At 51.8% G+C, this 15,478-nt stretch overlaps 1 protein-coding gene across 8 annotated transcripts in view; it reads right to left on the reverse strand.

The window, feature by feature from the left end:
* brd4 (bromodomain containing 4) overlaps positions 1-15,478 on the reverse strand; it is a 47,878-nt gene that overhangs the window by 17,864 nt on the left and 14,536 nt on the right. The window contains exon 1 of one of the 8 annotated variants that reach the window (XM_088603345.1): positions 11,905-12,657. The exons of 5 other annotated variants lie outside the window; for them this stretch is intronic. In XM_088603345.1, the coding sequence (XP_088459471.1) occupies positions 11,905-12,005 (101 nt within the window). In that variant the 5' untranslated portion in view covers positions 12,006-12,657. Of the gene's footprint in view, positions 1-11,904; positions 12,658-15,478 lie in introns of those variants that run through there. 2 more of the 8 variants (XM_088603344.1, XM_088603352.1) reach the window with 2 other exon arrangements.

Here is a 15,478-nt window from a genome sequence, read left to right on the forward strand (position 1 = left end):
GAAGAAAACTCACCAGGACAGCTCCCAAAAAACCAAGGTGGATCCACACAGCACCAAAATACCAGGGGGAACAGACTGAACCTCAGCTCTCGCACACGCCTCCTTACAGCGATCCATGTGTAGGTAGTGCAATAGCTCCCAGCTCCCATGAGAACCCAGACAGACAGGAAGAGAACAGTAGCACAACGATGCACAGATGCACTGCTCAATCCATTTAACACAGACTCCAAACAGGTTTATCCTAATCACAACAACGGCACTTCCGCGCTCAACATCAGAACATATCCAACTCGAGGAAGTTGAATCAAATTCCAAAAACCATAAAAACTGAAAAGTGGCTCCTTCGAGATCAGATAAGAAAAGCCCACCGAAAGCTGTAAAAAAAAAAACACCCTTGACTACCGGCGTACTGGCACTCATCTTGTTTTTGTGTCCCAGAAACAAAAATGAAAGTTCAGAGAGTTCAGTCAGCCCGCGACCAAAGTTTTCACCCACGACTGTTTGTCTTTAGCTCTTCCTGCCTTTTCACCCGAGTGCACCACTGGAGCAGTTTTAAGCGGGGGTGGGGGGAGAATAAAAGAAAAATGAGAATTTCAGCCCGAAGAGCAACACAACACGAATGTTTACACAGCTGATCGACCCTCTGTAGGACATACTTCAGTCTCTGCAGCGCACAGTCCTGTGAACGGGACGGGAGACGGGCACCTGAGCCAGCGTTGTCAACTGGACTCTGCCGCCAGTTTCACTGGGGTCTCCTGAAACTCCTACTCTAAGGCTGTCCTTAAGCTGCAGCCACTCCAGCACACCCCTCTGAAGCCTGATCCCGCATCAACAAGGGGGCAGCTGCTTCTTTAACACTACGGTGGCCCGCCTGTCAGTATAAACGCCTCCAGCCCAACCTCTAGGCATCACTGCGTCTTGGGTGCCTGAGGCAACTTTCCACCAGAGGGCCATCTGTGTGAAATCAGCAGTGCCAAGCGGAGGTGAAACAGACTACAGCTTCAGCTCACACAGCAAGAGCACTACCTTCTCGCGCGTTCAGCGTAATTAACACTGCTCATTACGCTGTGCTCCCTCTGCCCCCGATCATTTTTTGGGCTTTAACAAACACAGTTACATTGTAAGAAGGATCCATGTTGCGGATCATCTGGCGTAAATAACTTCCAGCACCACCGCATCTCACTGAGAAACTGCCATCATCAACGCCCGCCTGAACGCCACAGCCACACACGAACTCCCCCCGACCCCGTGTAACAGAGAAATGGATGTGGCACAGAAATCTACATCAGTTATGGTGCCTGTATGAGGTTGGAGGGGAGGGACAGAGACCCTAAAACAGCAGTAGAAAAGGGGAGACAAATCCTCACCAGAGTCCAGCTCTCGCTTGGGTGAGCCAGACAACAGGGATTAACAGGCACAGTTCACCGAACCATGAACTTGATGGGAACCGATCTTCACTGGAAAGGCCCTAGGAGCAAAGGTCGCAGCCTCACTGCCTCTGGGCTAGGCTGCGACAGAAGCAGGACAAGCGTCCCAGCTCTCTCAATTACAGGCGATTCGGGGTGACCAACAAGACCAGGGTCAGACAGCAGCTGTGTGCACCACTGCCCAGAAGAGATGCCACTCAAGAGCACAGCAGCACGTGCTATATAAGCTCCAGGCCTCAGACGATCGGCTCTCCTGACCACCGTTAACCGCTGACCCCCGACTGAAATAAAGCCAGAGGAACTGGTGTTACTAATAAAATGGGCTGGTTAATGTCAATGGCGTATTCCTGCCAACCTTTAACCCCCCCAGGTACACAACCAGACCAGCCACTCTTCCTATCATTGTGAAGCAGAACTCACCAAGCGTTGGATTGTTCACCAACAGGGAACGTGAGCTGGGTTTAGACCGTCGTAAGACAGGTTAGTTTTACCCTGCTGATGATGTGTTGTTGCAATACCGCACTGCGCGCACACACATTTCAGAAGGGCTCTCGGGTCTGGTGAGAAGCCGCTGTGCTCGAGGGCCAGAGAGCCTGAATATAAAGCACTGACCACAGTGGAACAGCCAGAATTTGTATTCTCCATCCGGGAACAGCCCCCACAAAGGGGTTTTGGGGTACACTTAAGAACAAGGGCAGGTCCTTCAGCCTCTCTTTACCATTTGGTAGTTAGTTAACTGATTTGTGAAAAAAGCCAGGATATCTGCTTCAACAACATGGCTGGGCGGCTTTTCTCCGTTTTAAACGCATTACCATGCAGTTTCCACTGCTGCCCACAGGTTCGCGTTTCACCGTTCATTGGGAAAATAACCACTTGGGGGAAAAAGGGCAAGGACAGCCCCAAACCGGTACTCTGAAACGCAGACAGTGAAGGAGGGGGAAAAACAATATCCACTCTTGTCGAGATCTTCTGAAGGACACGGCTGCCACTGTTTACAGAAAAAAAAAACAAGGACACTTTCCGTCTGGAAGAAATGGTCCAAGAAATTCCTGTCGGACACGTACAGTGACGTCACTGTGGTTGAACACTACTGGTTTTCCGACTTACAGGTTGAAATTTCCCACCCTTATAAAAACAGGCTGACTGTACTGTGACTCACAGCTCTCTCTCCAATGTCTGTGTGCTTGCTCTGTCTGTCTGGGTCAGTGTGTGTGACACACACACACACACACACACACACACACACACACCAGTGTGCCTGCTGTGTCCACATGAGATTCTCTGTCACCAGCTGCTGTATCTGTGTCCTGCCTTTGTTGGGGGCAGAGAATAGCAATTTTACTAGCGCTTTTTCAAGAGACTCCAGGTGCTGAACTGCCAGTGCATTTAGGCTGTCTCGTGGCTGTGTGCTGTAGTGGTCTGCACCAATGTTGTGCTGTGACTGCGCCGCCCCCACTTCACCCGGGCACCCCAGCCTTTCCCTCCGCTAAGACAAGCCCACCAGGGCGACTGGTTTCATCCCAAACATTCACCCACTAAGAGAAGCTCTCCTCTACAGCAGGGAAGGGAAAGCCTCCAACCTCTTAAGTCACTGGAATAATTACTTGGAACAAATCCGACTGCTTGTAGTTTCTGGCCCGCATGGCCTGTAATCATCCACCCTGCCGCCAACACTCCTCCTCGGCCCAGAAAGATTCCCAGGCTCCACGAAAGGGTTCTGATGCAGTGAAAGAGGACACACTGTAAGTGTAAGACTGCTTCTCCAGCGTCCCCAAGCCTCTGGAATTAGCCCGCTCAAGGTCCTGCCCCCAGCTCCCACCCCCAGCCCGTGTCACGGGAACACAGTGCATCAGGCGGCAGAGGCAGGCAAGAGCCAAACGCATTCCTGCCCAAGGCCATCTGCTGCTGCGCAAGTCATGAGACCCCGGCGCGGATACAAAGAACAAGAAAATACCCGAACGCTAACAGAGAGGTTATTTTCAGAGCATTCTGTTCTCCACACTCAGGGGGAAAAAAAACAGGAGGTGCACATCTAGCTAGAGGCTAAGCTGATGAAATAAAAACTATCTTCTCTGGGAGTTCTGGGAAAAGGCATCCAGACTGCTGCACAGGGTTAGCAGCGGTTCGCAAGTTGCTGTGCCACAACGCATCTGCGCACGAGGGGCCTGGACAGATTTGCCACGGATTTTCTGGACAACCGGCGTCAGCACCATCGGTGTAACCACGTGTGGGTGCCTGAGGTTTCTGCGGTGGTGACTGCCATCATCTGCCTAGAACAAGGTCCTTGAGCACTCATGAACAACGCACCCACCACCGAGTAAAACCCAGAGTACCACAAACCAGCAAGACAGCCAGTGAAATCACTAGAGATGCAGGGTGCCGACATTTGTGTACACAGCTACTCTCCGTGGGATTTACTTCTGACTGACACTTTTATCCAAAGCAGCTTCATTTGCACCCATTTATACAGCTGGGCGCGTTACTGGAGGAAACTAAGGGAAAGGTTCCAACAGTACCACAACCAGGGATTCAAACTTCAAACAGACACTGAGAAAATCAACCCAGAGGACTTCAACAGAACCAGCAGTGACACAAGAACCAGACAGCGCCAGTGGAAATTACAGGCATTTCAAACTGAGAGCAGGAGGCACTTTACTCAAAAGACGTTGGGAGTGTGGGACAAGCCGCCAGGCCATGTAGTCATATTGTTGAAGCTGATACCCTGGCTTCTATCAGGCAACAGCTAGATGAGATATTGCATCAGTTACCTTCCAATGAACCAATGGGCAAGATGGGCTGCCTCCTATTGCTCGTAACTTTTCTGAAGAACTCACAACATCCCAGCTCTGACCAGTCCTCCACAGTGCTGCCTGTTCTGCTGGACCTGGGGGGGGACACCAGTCTGCTCCATCACAGAGTTCTGCTGCAGCCAGCTCACTGATGAGCTGGAGGACAGAGGTGGAAAGGAAGGAGCTTCAAGCCTGCGTCAAGGTACTACAAAAGGAGCAGACAGCAAGGCCTGCAGGCCCTGTCCCCCTGAGCTGCAACTTTCTTATAAGCAGGCCTGAGCCCACGCGGTGGATGGAGTGTGTGTGCGTGAGTCAGACCGTCCTGCTGATTCATCTCATGAGCGGCGCTCACATGGGCACGGCCTCGCGGCTTATGGGAACCAGTGGCCATGAACACAGCCACCCCGCCGTCACACCCTCGCGTACTTACTCACTCCTAACGCGCGCGCACACACACACACACGCACTCTGCCAACAGCTCGCTGCCACGAGACCGAAAAAAAAACGTTTCAGGAACAAAAGCTATTCAGGTTATTCAGGGGTGGGGGGGGGGGGGGTGGGGGGGACGACAGAGGAAAAAAAAATTCAGACAGCAGGATCTTGCGTGTCCGTTTTTCAACATACCAGGAGCTGCGGGTTACACAACCTTTAACACAGAGTGGGTGAGCATCTGAAAAAAACAGGTTAAGTAATTATCCTTGATGAAAAAAAAAAACAAGTTGCTGAAACTTGAGTTGCTCTCATCAGCCAAAAATCTGTAAAACCATTTCCCCCCCCCGCCACCAAGGAATTATGGCGCTTTTGAAAGCAGCCACACAGCTCTAGAACAGGCATGATTTGAGCTGCAAGCCCAACAGCGCTGGACCTGGTTTTTCCCCGACCACAAAAAAGAAACGGGAAAGACGAGCAGAAATGTCTGCTTCCCGACAGAGCAGCCCAGACCCAGACAATTCAGCTTCGAGACCGATGCGTGTGGAAGCCGGAAAACTGGGACAAGCTCCCATCTCACAGGTGCGGAAAGAGGAATGAGAAGAGGCACCATGAGGAAGAGAACAATCAGACTGGGAAGAGCCCCTCGGGATTTCTGGAGCTCCAGAATTTCTCTGCTTACTTGACATCAGCCTTAGATGTCTGACAGCACACCCCAGGCCACAAACAGGCCTCTCTGCTCTTCCAGGAGGAATGCGACCCAAGACACAGGCCAGAGAGAAATACTTCGCCCAAGAGCTGGGCTGTGTGGTACCGGGCCGTCAAACAAGCTCAGTGGTTCGCCTCTGGTCTTGGCGCTCGCCAAAAGGGGAACAAAAAGATCACCTCTGGGTAGCAGGCAGTGCAAGCTGCGCCTGCCAGAATCATGTAAAAATACAGTCCTCGGCCCTGCTTCTCAGAACACACAGAAGCGCGACAGGACAGCAGGCGCTAGTTAACAATAAAGACTGGGTGATCAGAAAGGAGGAGAGGGGTCAGGACGAACCACCCAGGAAGAGAGCTGGAGTCGGCGTTGCCAGGCAACGTGAAGAACCGAGAACGCACCTGGGGCGGAAGATGCCTCCGTAGCCCTGCGGGACAGCCAGAGGTCCCAGCAGGCAGAAACCAGCCCGACTGGCTCTGCCAAGTCACACACCTGCTCCGGTCCGGGCTGGAGTCGCCTGGCTGCTATTGTTCCTGAAATGCAGAAGTGCAGCTGCGCTTGTGCTCGCGTGCGTGAGGACCAGCAGAGCACCTTGCCAGTCCCTGCGGCTCTCCTGAGACATTTTCACCCCCCTCCCCCTCCCCGCAGGTAAGGATTTGCATAAGTGCTCCCTCTCTAGGGTAGGGCTGAAAATCTCCCTTTCCATTGAAAAAGCCATTAACAACACAGCTCGCCCGAAGTGCACAGGAATTCGGATGCATGGGTAGACTTGCCGAGGGTGGGTAAAGGCAGCCTCAGAACCCTAAGGGCCTGCATAAGACTGCCAGCCTCTGTGCCCAAGGGCAGCACCAGGGCAAGAGCTCTGCAGGCTTTACAGAGGTTGGCAGCGCACTGCTCTGATCAGCAGGAAGCGTGCGGCAGCCATTCTGAAGGGAAAACTTGCAGAAAATCCCACCAGCAGCTAGCCCAGGACCTAACGGAGGAACACCAAATCAATTTCGGGAACTGAAGCGACAGACAGTTGCTTTAAGCCAGCACCACAGACACAATTCACATACGGAGGCACAGCCTGGCACTTCAGAAACTGCACAGATGCTAGACAAATATTTCTGTGGAACCAGAGTCATAATTTACAGATTGCTCCAACATCAGCGTCAAATTCTTTAATAACTATCTCAGTGAAAAGGAATGAATGTATGCTTCGTTAAGGTCGGGGGAAGTGTTTGGGTTAGAGCCATCTTCAGTTGTGTTCCCATAACCTTCAAAGCAGAAGAATGAGTCATGATGAATAACAGTAAGCGAAGGTGGAGCGGCTCACTGGGGCTCCAGCAGGAACTCGGAGCACGCAGTGGACATGCAGATTTCACACACCAGGTGCTGTCTGTACAGCATACGTGCCAGGTGAGTAGACCATACAGTGAACTGAGAGCCAGTATGACAGCATATATATACATGCTCCTTAGTGTGTAGCCCCGACAGTGTACTGAGAGCTAGCAGGACAGTGTACACACAGTGTTCAGCCCCTACAGTGTACCGAGAACCAGGATAGTGCATATATATATATACACACACACACACACACCAGCCCCTACAGTGTACTGAGAGCTAGTGGGATAGTATATCTACACACATCAGCGTGCAGCCCATACAGTAGACTGGGAGCCAGTAGGACAGCATGTACACATGAACGTACACATACACACACTAGTGTGCAGCCTGTACAGTGGACTGAGAACCAGTAGAACAGCAAATATACACACCTTTGTAACACCCCAATAATTTACTGACAGTCTGTAGGACACTGTCAATCTATAGTTAGTAAAAAGGTGGTTGTGAAACTGGAGGAATATCAGGAATTACCAAGTGGATTAATCAACACATAAATTAAGTAATCCTAATTTATAAAAATGTTACCAAAAACAACCTAGAGGTTGGTATAGAGGCAAATGAGTTTTGTTCTCTGGCAAAGCTTTGGAGAAAAGAGTAATAATTCAGGCATGCTGAATTAAACCCAATATATTTTTAACAACAACAACAACAACAACAACAACACTAAATAACACACAGAATACATACAATGCACAAGTCAGACTACGTACAAACCTTCTAATAATGCTTTTCAGAGGCGTTATGTCCTAATCACCCAGAAAAAAAAAGATAAGGCAGAAAGACTGCCTTCTAAACCAAACAATTTCTAAAAATGTACCCACTAACAGAAGCTGTTTTTAACCAAGGTGTTATTTACACAGGAAATCGGGGTTCCCTCAATAACCAGAGTAGCAGGCTCACTTAAAGTTCAAGTACTTAGCGCCAATCTCGCCTTTCCAGGTGACCTAGAACATGGAGCTCGCCTTCCCTCTTTTCAACTCATAATCAGTTTTCCTACTTTTCTCTCTAGCTGTCTTTTTTTCTTTTCTACCTAGTTGTCACTTAATCTTTAAACCAGAACGTAATTAAGGCAAATTATACGAGGAACATCAGACTGCTCTGATCAATCAAAAAATCCTCTGAAGTTGGAAATGTTGGCAATATCCAGGTGTCCCCATTGCAGCAACATTCTTAAAGACAATTTATAAAAGTACATACACACACCAGTGTACAGTTCCCACACTGTACTAACAACCAGTAGAAGTATACAAACACACTAGCGTACAGCCCTTACAATGCATACACCAAAATGGATTAAAACTTGCTCCTAGAAAATAAGGACCTACTATATTGAAGTGTCACAGGTCTATGAGATACTGAAGACTCGGTATATTGTTTCTGTTACTCAGGGCACTCAGGGCTTGGAGTTTGTGTTGCCTGTGCCGTAAGGCATTCTGTAAACTACGTCACTCTTTGTCCGACTCCATCTGCATCTTCATTGGAATGCACATTTCCAAACAATGTCGTTAGGCCATCAACCCCAAGATCCATACAGCATCCTCTCTCTCAGATTTCCAGACAATCTCCATGAGGCTTCCTAGAGGAACAGCACACCGATTCCCGGCAGGACCGGAAGAAACACTCCAGGCTGTGTCAAAACATTCCAGGGTTCTCTTCCCCTACCTCTTCTGTTGTCAGGGGGGCCCTAGCCTGCGACAAACAACGACCCCCATCACTCAGACCCCACGAAGGGCAGATCTGGTTAGTTAAGGGCTGGGACAAAACACACCTGAGTGCCGGTCAGAGGTACAGCCTTCTGTTCCGTCTGCCCCCAGAGGTGAGGGTCGAAGGCCACACAGCTCCCTGGGGACAGCGATGGCCACCCACCCATGGTATGAGGTATGTGGTAACTGGACGATGTGCCCCGTCAGCACCCTGTCGAAACACCGGGGTAGCGATGGAAGGAACGCCTTCAACAGCAGAGCTGTCTGTTAAGAGCACAGCAACGAGCGGCCAGGAACATCATTTATCACTGCGGTTGCAGATCCAACCCCCGTGCCTCGTCTCTTGCTGGGTTTTACAACCAAATTTTTCACCCAGGCATGAAACACCAGACTGGGAGAGGAGGAAGTGGGCACAAAGGAATAGCGTTCCACAGGAAACCATCACAAGGTCAAAGGTCAACAGGCACAGGAATGAAGGAACAAAGAACTATATGCAGAACTACCGCTCACATCTGCTTTCACAAAATAAAAACAGCGCACCGGGGGTGGCCTGTACTCCCCATATCTGTACAGGGGACCTTTTTCTACTGGTGTTGACTGTTCCAAACTGTTTCTTCGTATAAGGGGTGAGACAGAGACCCAAACCAAACACTTGACAGTAAAAGTCATTTGGTTCATTAAAAAGAAGTCATGTGCACTTCGACAACAGCCCCGATAATCATGCCTGGCCCAGCAGCCAGCGGACATCTCCACCTGACACAGCTCCCCCTCCTTCTCAGCCCCACCCTGCAGGGAGGCTCCCTGGAGCACAGCCCGGCGCTCTCACACTCAGCCGGCGAGGACAGGAGGGGTGTCTGCACGCCCGTGTCTTCCAGCTTGCACGATTTTCAACTTCGGGTGCAGAGCGGCGAGTGCTCTTCTCGTTTGTCCACGTTATTAAAACTTGCCCCTTCGCTGCATTTAAACCGCCTCCCCCCCACCTGCCCCAGATTCAGGGCTCACTGCGACACCAGTCTACAACACCGCAAGGGGGAACCACGTCACGGCGGGCTCCGTGCACACTCGCCTCCGGCCACACACAGCGGAGGACAAGGAGTCAGACTACAAGCAGATTCCACACGAAGACAGAATGCCAGAGAGCCTTCCGTGACAGTGAGCCAAGTGGGCACTGTGACCCCCAGACTGCACTCTAGGTCCAGCATGTACATGTGTGTACACTGGACTGGCAGGGCTAAAAGGGCATGGTGGAGACGGACTGAGCTGGATTAATGATTCCCTGAGCGCTGCCGCCAACTGACCAACACCTGGATAGAGGGCTCGCTGTCGGAAATGAAATTATTCTGCGGTTTCTGACCCCAAAATATTTCTCATCAGGAATTCCGGAAAGACGGAACAGCAAAACCAGGGAAGATCCTTAACGCTGGTGCTCAAACCCGCTGTGAAGGTAACGGGACTGCAGGGGCTCGGCGCCACCTTGCGGGCCGAGCCGGGCCGCGGCGCACCCGGGCCTCCAAGAGCCGCCAGGCCCAGAGGAGGATGCTCAGATGGTTGGGGTTTCCCCTGCTGGTTCACTTGCCTGCACCCGCCTCTCGCGAAGGGCTGCAGGGCGGGGAGGCGACTGACGCAGACTGTCAGTTATCAGCGCACTCATCTAGACACACGAAGGACACGGCACAGACTCTGGTAATCTGATCAATGCCAACTCCTCGTGCACACAACGCACCGCAACGAGGCGCATGCACACACACACACACACACACACAACAACAACCAGGAACACACTACAACTCTGTGCACACACAACCGGGAATACGCATGCACAACCACTCCGCACACCCACAAAAACCACAACTGGGCAAACGCTCTTCAACTACGCACACGCGCAAACTGCTACCTGCTGTAAGCAAACACAGAAGTGCACACACTGCAACTCGGAGCGCAAATGTACACCACTCCAGTTTTGTTTTCTGCCTTTCAGAAAGCACTAACACAACTCTGCAATGACCATATAATTGCCTTTCTATGACCCAAGCTGCCACGCAGCACGCAGCACACACAGCACGAGCAGAAACACAAAATCAATCACCTGTCCGCACGAGAGAGTAAATACCATACAAGCCGTCACAAGTGCACTGCTCTGTTATGTGAACTACCCGCGCAGCCTGCAGGGCAAAACACAAGGGTCCAGGGTGGTGCTGTTAATCCAATGCCTGAACATGCCACAGGGCTGGAAAAGAAATGGGAAGAAACCGGAGCACCGCTGCTGGAAAACCAGAGACCGCATGAACCCAGGAGAGGAGAAGAGCCAGGGCGACACGGGGGCAAGGAGAGGAGCCCAGAGGAGAGCGGAGCCAGGGTGACCCTGGGGGGAGGAGCGCAGAACACATCCAGGCCGATATAACAAACAAGAACATGAATCACAAAGAAACACACAGCACGCAGCTCTTGGAGGTCCAGGCTTCAGGCCCACGGGTGGCAGAACGAGCTCAAAACCCACAAAGAAATCAGCACTTCACACCCCCTGCAGAGCTTCCCGAGGCAGGAGACTGACTACCATCACCAGCCAACAAACCACATGCGCCCTGCACTGTATTCTGGAAAAGCACCAGCAAACTTTATTGAACTTTTTAGGCTTCACATTTCTTTAGCAACAGTATTGCACATTGCGTAATGAATCTTCTGTAACGGCCCAGGAGATAGACTGGACAAGGATTTTGCCTCCGAGACAGAGAAGCACACAGAAACCACTGACCCTGACAAGTAGCTCTACTCTGCTCAGGAGAACTCGTTTTAAAAACTAGATTCAAGACAGGACAGGACGCATGATTGTGGCAGTATTTGCATTTCAGTCTGCAGAGTTTACAGCACTGCTGAGGAGTAAAAAAAACTAAACTCTTCAAACATAACTGGACTTTGTTTCCCTGCAAAGTCGGCCTGACGTCCAGTCCGGACCCAGCAGGCCCACCGAACGCCACACTCCTCGCTGGGACACCCCAAGAGGCAGTCAGACTCAACTCCCCCTAAGCCCCGTTGTAAAAGAACAGGGGCGCTGATCAGGCCATGGCTTTGCGATGGGAGAAAACCTTAAACCTGTTCAGCTAGCGGGTATCTCAGGCAACGAGGAATTGCCACTGAAATTCCACTTCAAATCGGTTTTTGCTGGCAATTCCAAGACAAACAACCCGCCCGCAGGCACGCTTCGGTTTCGGCACAGCTTGGGAACAAATCTGTCAGCGCCAACTTCCCCTTAAACCTCTGCTTCCGTCAGCGGCTAAGAACAGCCGAGACGGGTTGTCTGTACCACTGGAAACCAGTCCCCCCTCCTCCGCGCACACAGGAGCAAAGTTACACCAGAGCAAAATGTAAGGATCAGAAGCGTTATTACTGTACAAAAGCAAGACGAAATACTTAAAATATAAAAACAAGAAACCCTCTTGTTTAATATTTAACATAACAAATCATACCTTTTCATAGTGAGCGAGTAGTGTGCAATTTTCTCCAAAAGGGCATCCAAGGTTTGGAAATCCAATAAATCGCTTGACTTTGAATGCATTTTGTAATCCATTTAAAGAACTCACTCTGAAGAAACTGCCCCCACAAATGGTTGTTTTTGGTTACTGCTGTCGTTTCTCTTTGTAATCCAAGAAGACGTGCATCTGCTCCCGCAGCAAAAGGAAGGAAAAACTTCACACGGTAACTTCCCGGTCACAGCAAGAAAATAATCCTCGTGTTTCGGGGCTTCTCGATATCCAACACGGAAGATAAAAACAACGGAAAATGTTTTTAAAACCTGTGAAACCACAGGCCCCAGCAGGAGATTCCGAGGAGGAAGAAAGCTCAGCTTCTCTCCCCCTCCCTCCCCCTTCTGCTCCGCGATCCGCTTCTAACAGCACTCTCTTCTCCGCGGAGAGACGGGGCTGCTCCCATTGTGTGAACTCATTCCGGCACAACGCTGCCCCCCCCCAGCCCGCCCGACGCCCAACCGGACACGCTGCCCTCTGGTCTGTGCGGACCGGAACGAATAAACGGACATAAATCACACGCGAGAACAGAAAACCACCATGAAAAGAGGAGAGAGAGAGAGACGACTCCCGTAGAGCTCCGGGCTGAGCTCTGTCTCTCTCGCAGTCAGCCGCTGTTGCCCAATAGTGAAAATGGTTCTCCAACTTCCTCATTGACGATACTTTAAACCCTCGCACTACTCCCCCCCCTCCTCTCTCTCTCTCTCTCCCTCCTGCTCTCTGCCCTGCCTCTTCTCTGCTCCCCGTCAGCAGCCTGGCCAGATCTCGGCTCCATGTCTCCTCCTCTTCCCTCCCAGGCATGCACACACACTTCAGCCCCACCCCCCACCCCTTCAATCAGGAACTGACCAGCCTCCAGTCTCCCATCCCCCCTCCCTCAGCACTCAGCTCTGGCTTTATTCTCTCCTGCATGCTTCCCCACCCGTCCCCCCCCCCCAATAAAAGATCTTCTTATCTATTGCCTGCCCCCCCCCCCTCCCCACACCTCCCTCACTGGGTCTTAATTCAAGCTCTTTCTCCTGCCTCCCTCTCTCCCTCTCTCTCACGTCTAGACTAGAGAAGCCCACAGCACAAAGGACTCTGGGCATGATAATGGATTGCTGGGATACGGGGGTCGTCCTACAGCACGCTCCCTGGAAAAAGGAAAAAGGATGGCAACAAGGAGCTGGCTATATCCATATATGCCTCCCACCCACTTAACGTGGGGAGGGCTCCAGAGAAGGAGGTCTGGGATAGGGATAGGATGTTCCAGGGAAGATGTGGGAACCTACAGCACTTGCCAGCAGCTGCCTGCTAAGCAAGTGGGTACACACACCTCCTGGCATTGCCAGCCCCTCATACTACCCGGAAACCAAGTCCGCTCTGGAGGAACAAGAGGAGAAGCAGGGAAAATGACCCCAGATCAATGGGTTACCAGCAGCAGGGGCCCCTCCCTTCTCTTATTAACCCCTTGTGCTCAGGAATCCCTCGAGTGTGGCCAGAGGTTGGGGGCCACAGGTCGCGTCCACGCGAGTGGCCGGAAGAGGCCTGAGAGCCGCTGTGCTGGAGAGTCGACTGCCCTCTCGAAGAACGAAGCTACAGGCACACGTCCACACCAAGCCGCGGCTAGAGAACATGGGGTCTCACGCGCCAGTCCGCCCTTCGCCTCTGAAGCTCCCCTGCGCTCGAGGGGATGACAGTGGGGACCCCGATCCCAGCATTCCAAAGCCTCACAGGCTCTGACAAGAAACACCCAGTGGGAAGCACCGAAACGTGAACTGGATAAGTTCACAGAGAACGGGAGGCACCTCTTCACGCAAAGGCAGTGGAAGCGTGGAACAGGCTGCCCAGCCACATGGCTGAAGCCGATACCCCGGCTTCTCTAAAGAAACAGCTAGACGAGACAAGCTAGCAGCCGACTGGTAGCCTTTAGATCAATGAGCCACTAACAGGGCGGCTTAGATGAGCCAAATGGCCTGCTCTCGTTTGGGACTTCTCTGATTTTATCAACCATGTATCAAGTCTAGAATGTTTGTATATAAACATATGCATAAAATCCACCAGACCTCTACGTCCTTATCTCTTCAAATTAATTGCAGAATATAAAGATGAAGTTGCTTGTTTAGAATTTCACGTCAAAATTAAGTAACTGGCCTTTTCACTAATGTCACATAAAAAGAACATACAGGACACACTTCTGCTCCCCACCCCCTCCTCCAATATTTTAGGAAGGGCGAGGTTTCAGATACAGGGAGGATGCTGTCGATTGTGCAGTGCCTCTGGCTCCAGCCCATCCTCCTTCCTCTCCTCTTCTCAGATCAGAACAGGGCTTTATTGACAACACCAGCTTTTCTGAACCGTAGCACATGGAACATTTTCTCCCGCTCTCCCTCCTCTCTCCTCCCCCGTTTCCTGCCCCGGACACAGTGACTCAGCTCCGTACCCGGCAGCGCTCTCTTCGCTGATGAACTCGGGGATCTGGGAAGACCGCACAGGACCAGGACAGAAGAGGTGGAGAAAGAAAAGCTCAGGAGGTCAACGGGCTGCACAGAAAGAGGAAGTGCACAGGGATCAACGCGGGGGTGAAGAAGGGTGAAGGACATCTGACCCCTCGAGCGTCAGGAGAGAGGGAGGAGAGGAGGAGAAGGAAGAGAGCACACCCTGCCGAGCCCACAGCTCCTCCACTCAGCAGAGGAATTCGGAGGATCGGGGGCACGAGTCAGCTCTTGAGCTTGCTCTCCCCTGCAGAAAAAGGGGCGCAGCGCCGCAGGGTGAGGCATGTTTGTCAACTGCGCCCCCTCAGCTACTGACCTGAGCCATGAGCTGCAACACCACCCAACCCCTCACTCCCTCCGAAACCACGCCTCTGTACAACTGCCCTTCTCTCCCAGTCAGAGACGTCCGCGGCACTGTCAGCCGAGAGGGAAAATCGGTGCACCATCGGAAAAACACAGCCAGCTAGCCGCAGCTAACCGGAGCTCTGCGAATCCCTGTGAGATTCCCAGGCCGTGCTGCAACAGCATCACATCCCAGCAGCGTCAGCGTAAGGGAAAAATATTCTGCTTCAATCACCACCGCCACCAGACTGCTTGTGGGCGGCTCTTTCGCTCAAAGCACCGTGGGAAACGAGAGCGTGTTCCTGAGCTCCAGCAGAGCGCGCTCTGTGCCTCGGGGACACGGAAATCCCCCCCCACCCCCCCGCCGCGGCTCACTGGACCTCCCGGCGCCCCTCAATTAAATAAGTAATGAGGCTGCAGCCGGGAGACAGCTGTTACTGCGCGGGCCTCTGGTGCCGCACCAGCTAATTAGGCTCATGTTTTAATTGCGTTAGTCTGTGTCTAATGAATTGTTAATTTGAGACCAGCTCACGCACATATGTTTGGTTTCGTTTTCCCTCCCGTTAAAGCTCCTGTGACCCTAGCCAGATACCCACCACCTGAGATACCGGAAAAGCTGCACATGCCCTAGACTAACAAACAGATTTTTATCTGGAATTTATCCGAAACCTTCCCAAAAACACTCCTATAAAGCAAGATGC

This window comes from Lepisosteus platostomus, chromosome 13 (genome assembly GCF_059453375.1).
Source record: "Lepisosteus platostomus isolate fLepPlt1 chromosome 13, fLepPlt1.hap1, whole genome shotgun sequence".
Classification (NCBI taxonomy): domain Eukaryota; kingdom Metazoa; phylum Chordata; class Actinopteri; order Semionotiformes; family Lepisosteidae; genus Lepisosteus; species Lepisosteus platostomus.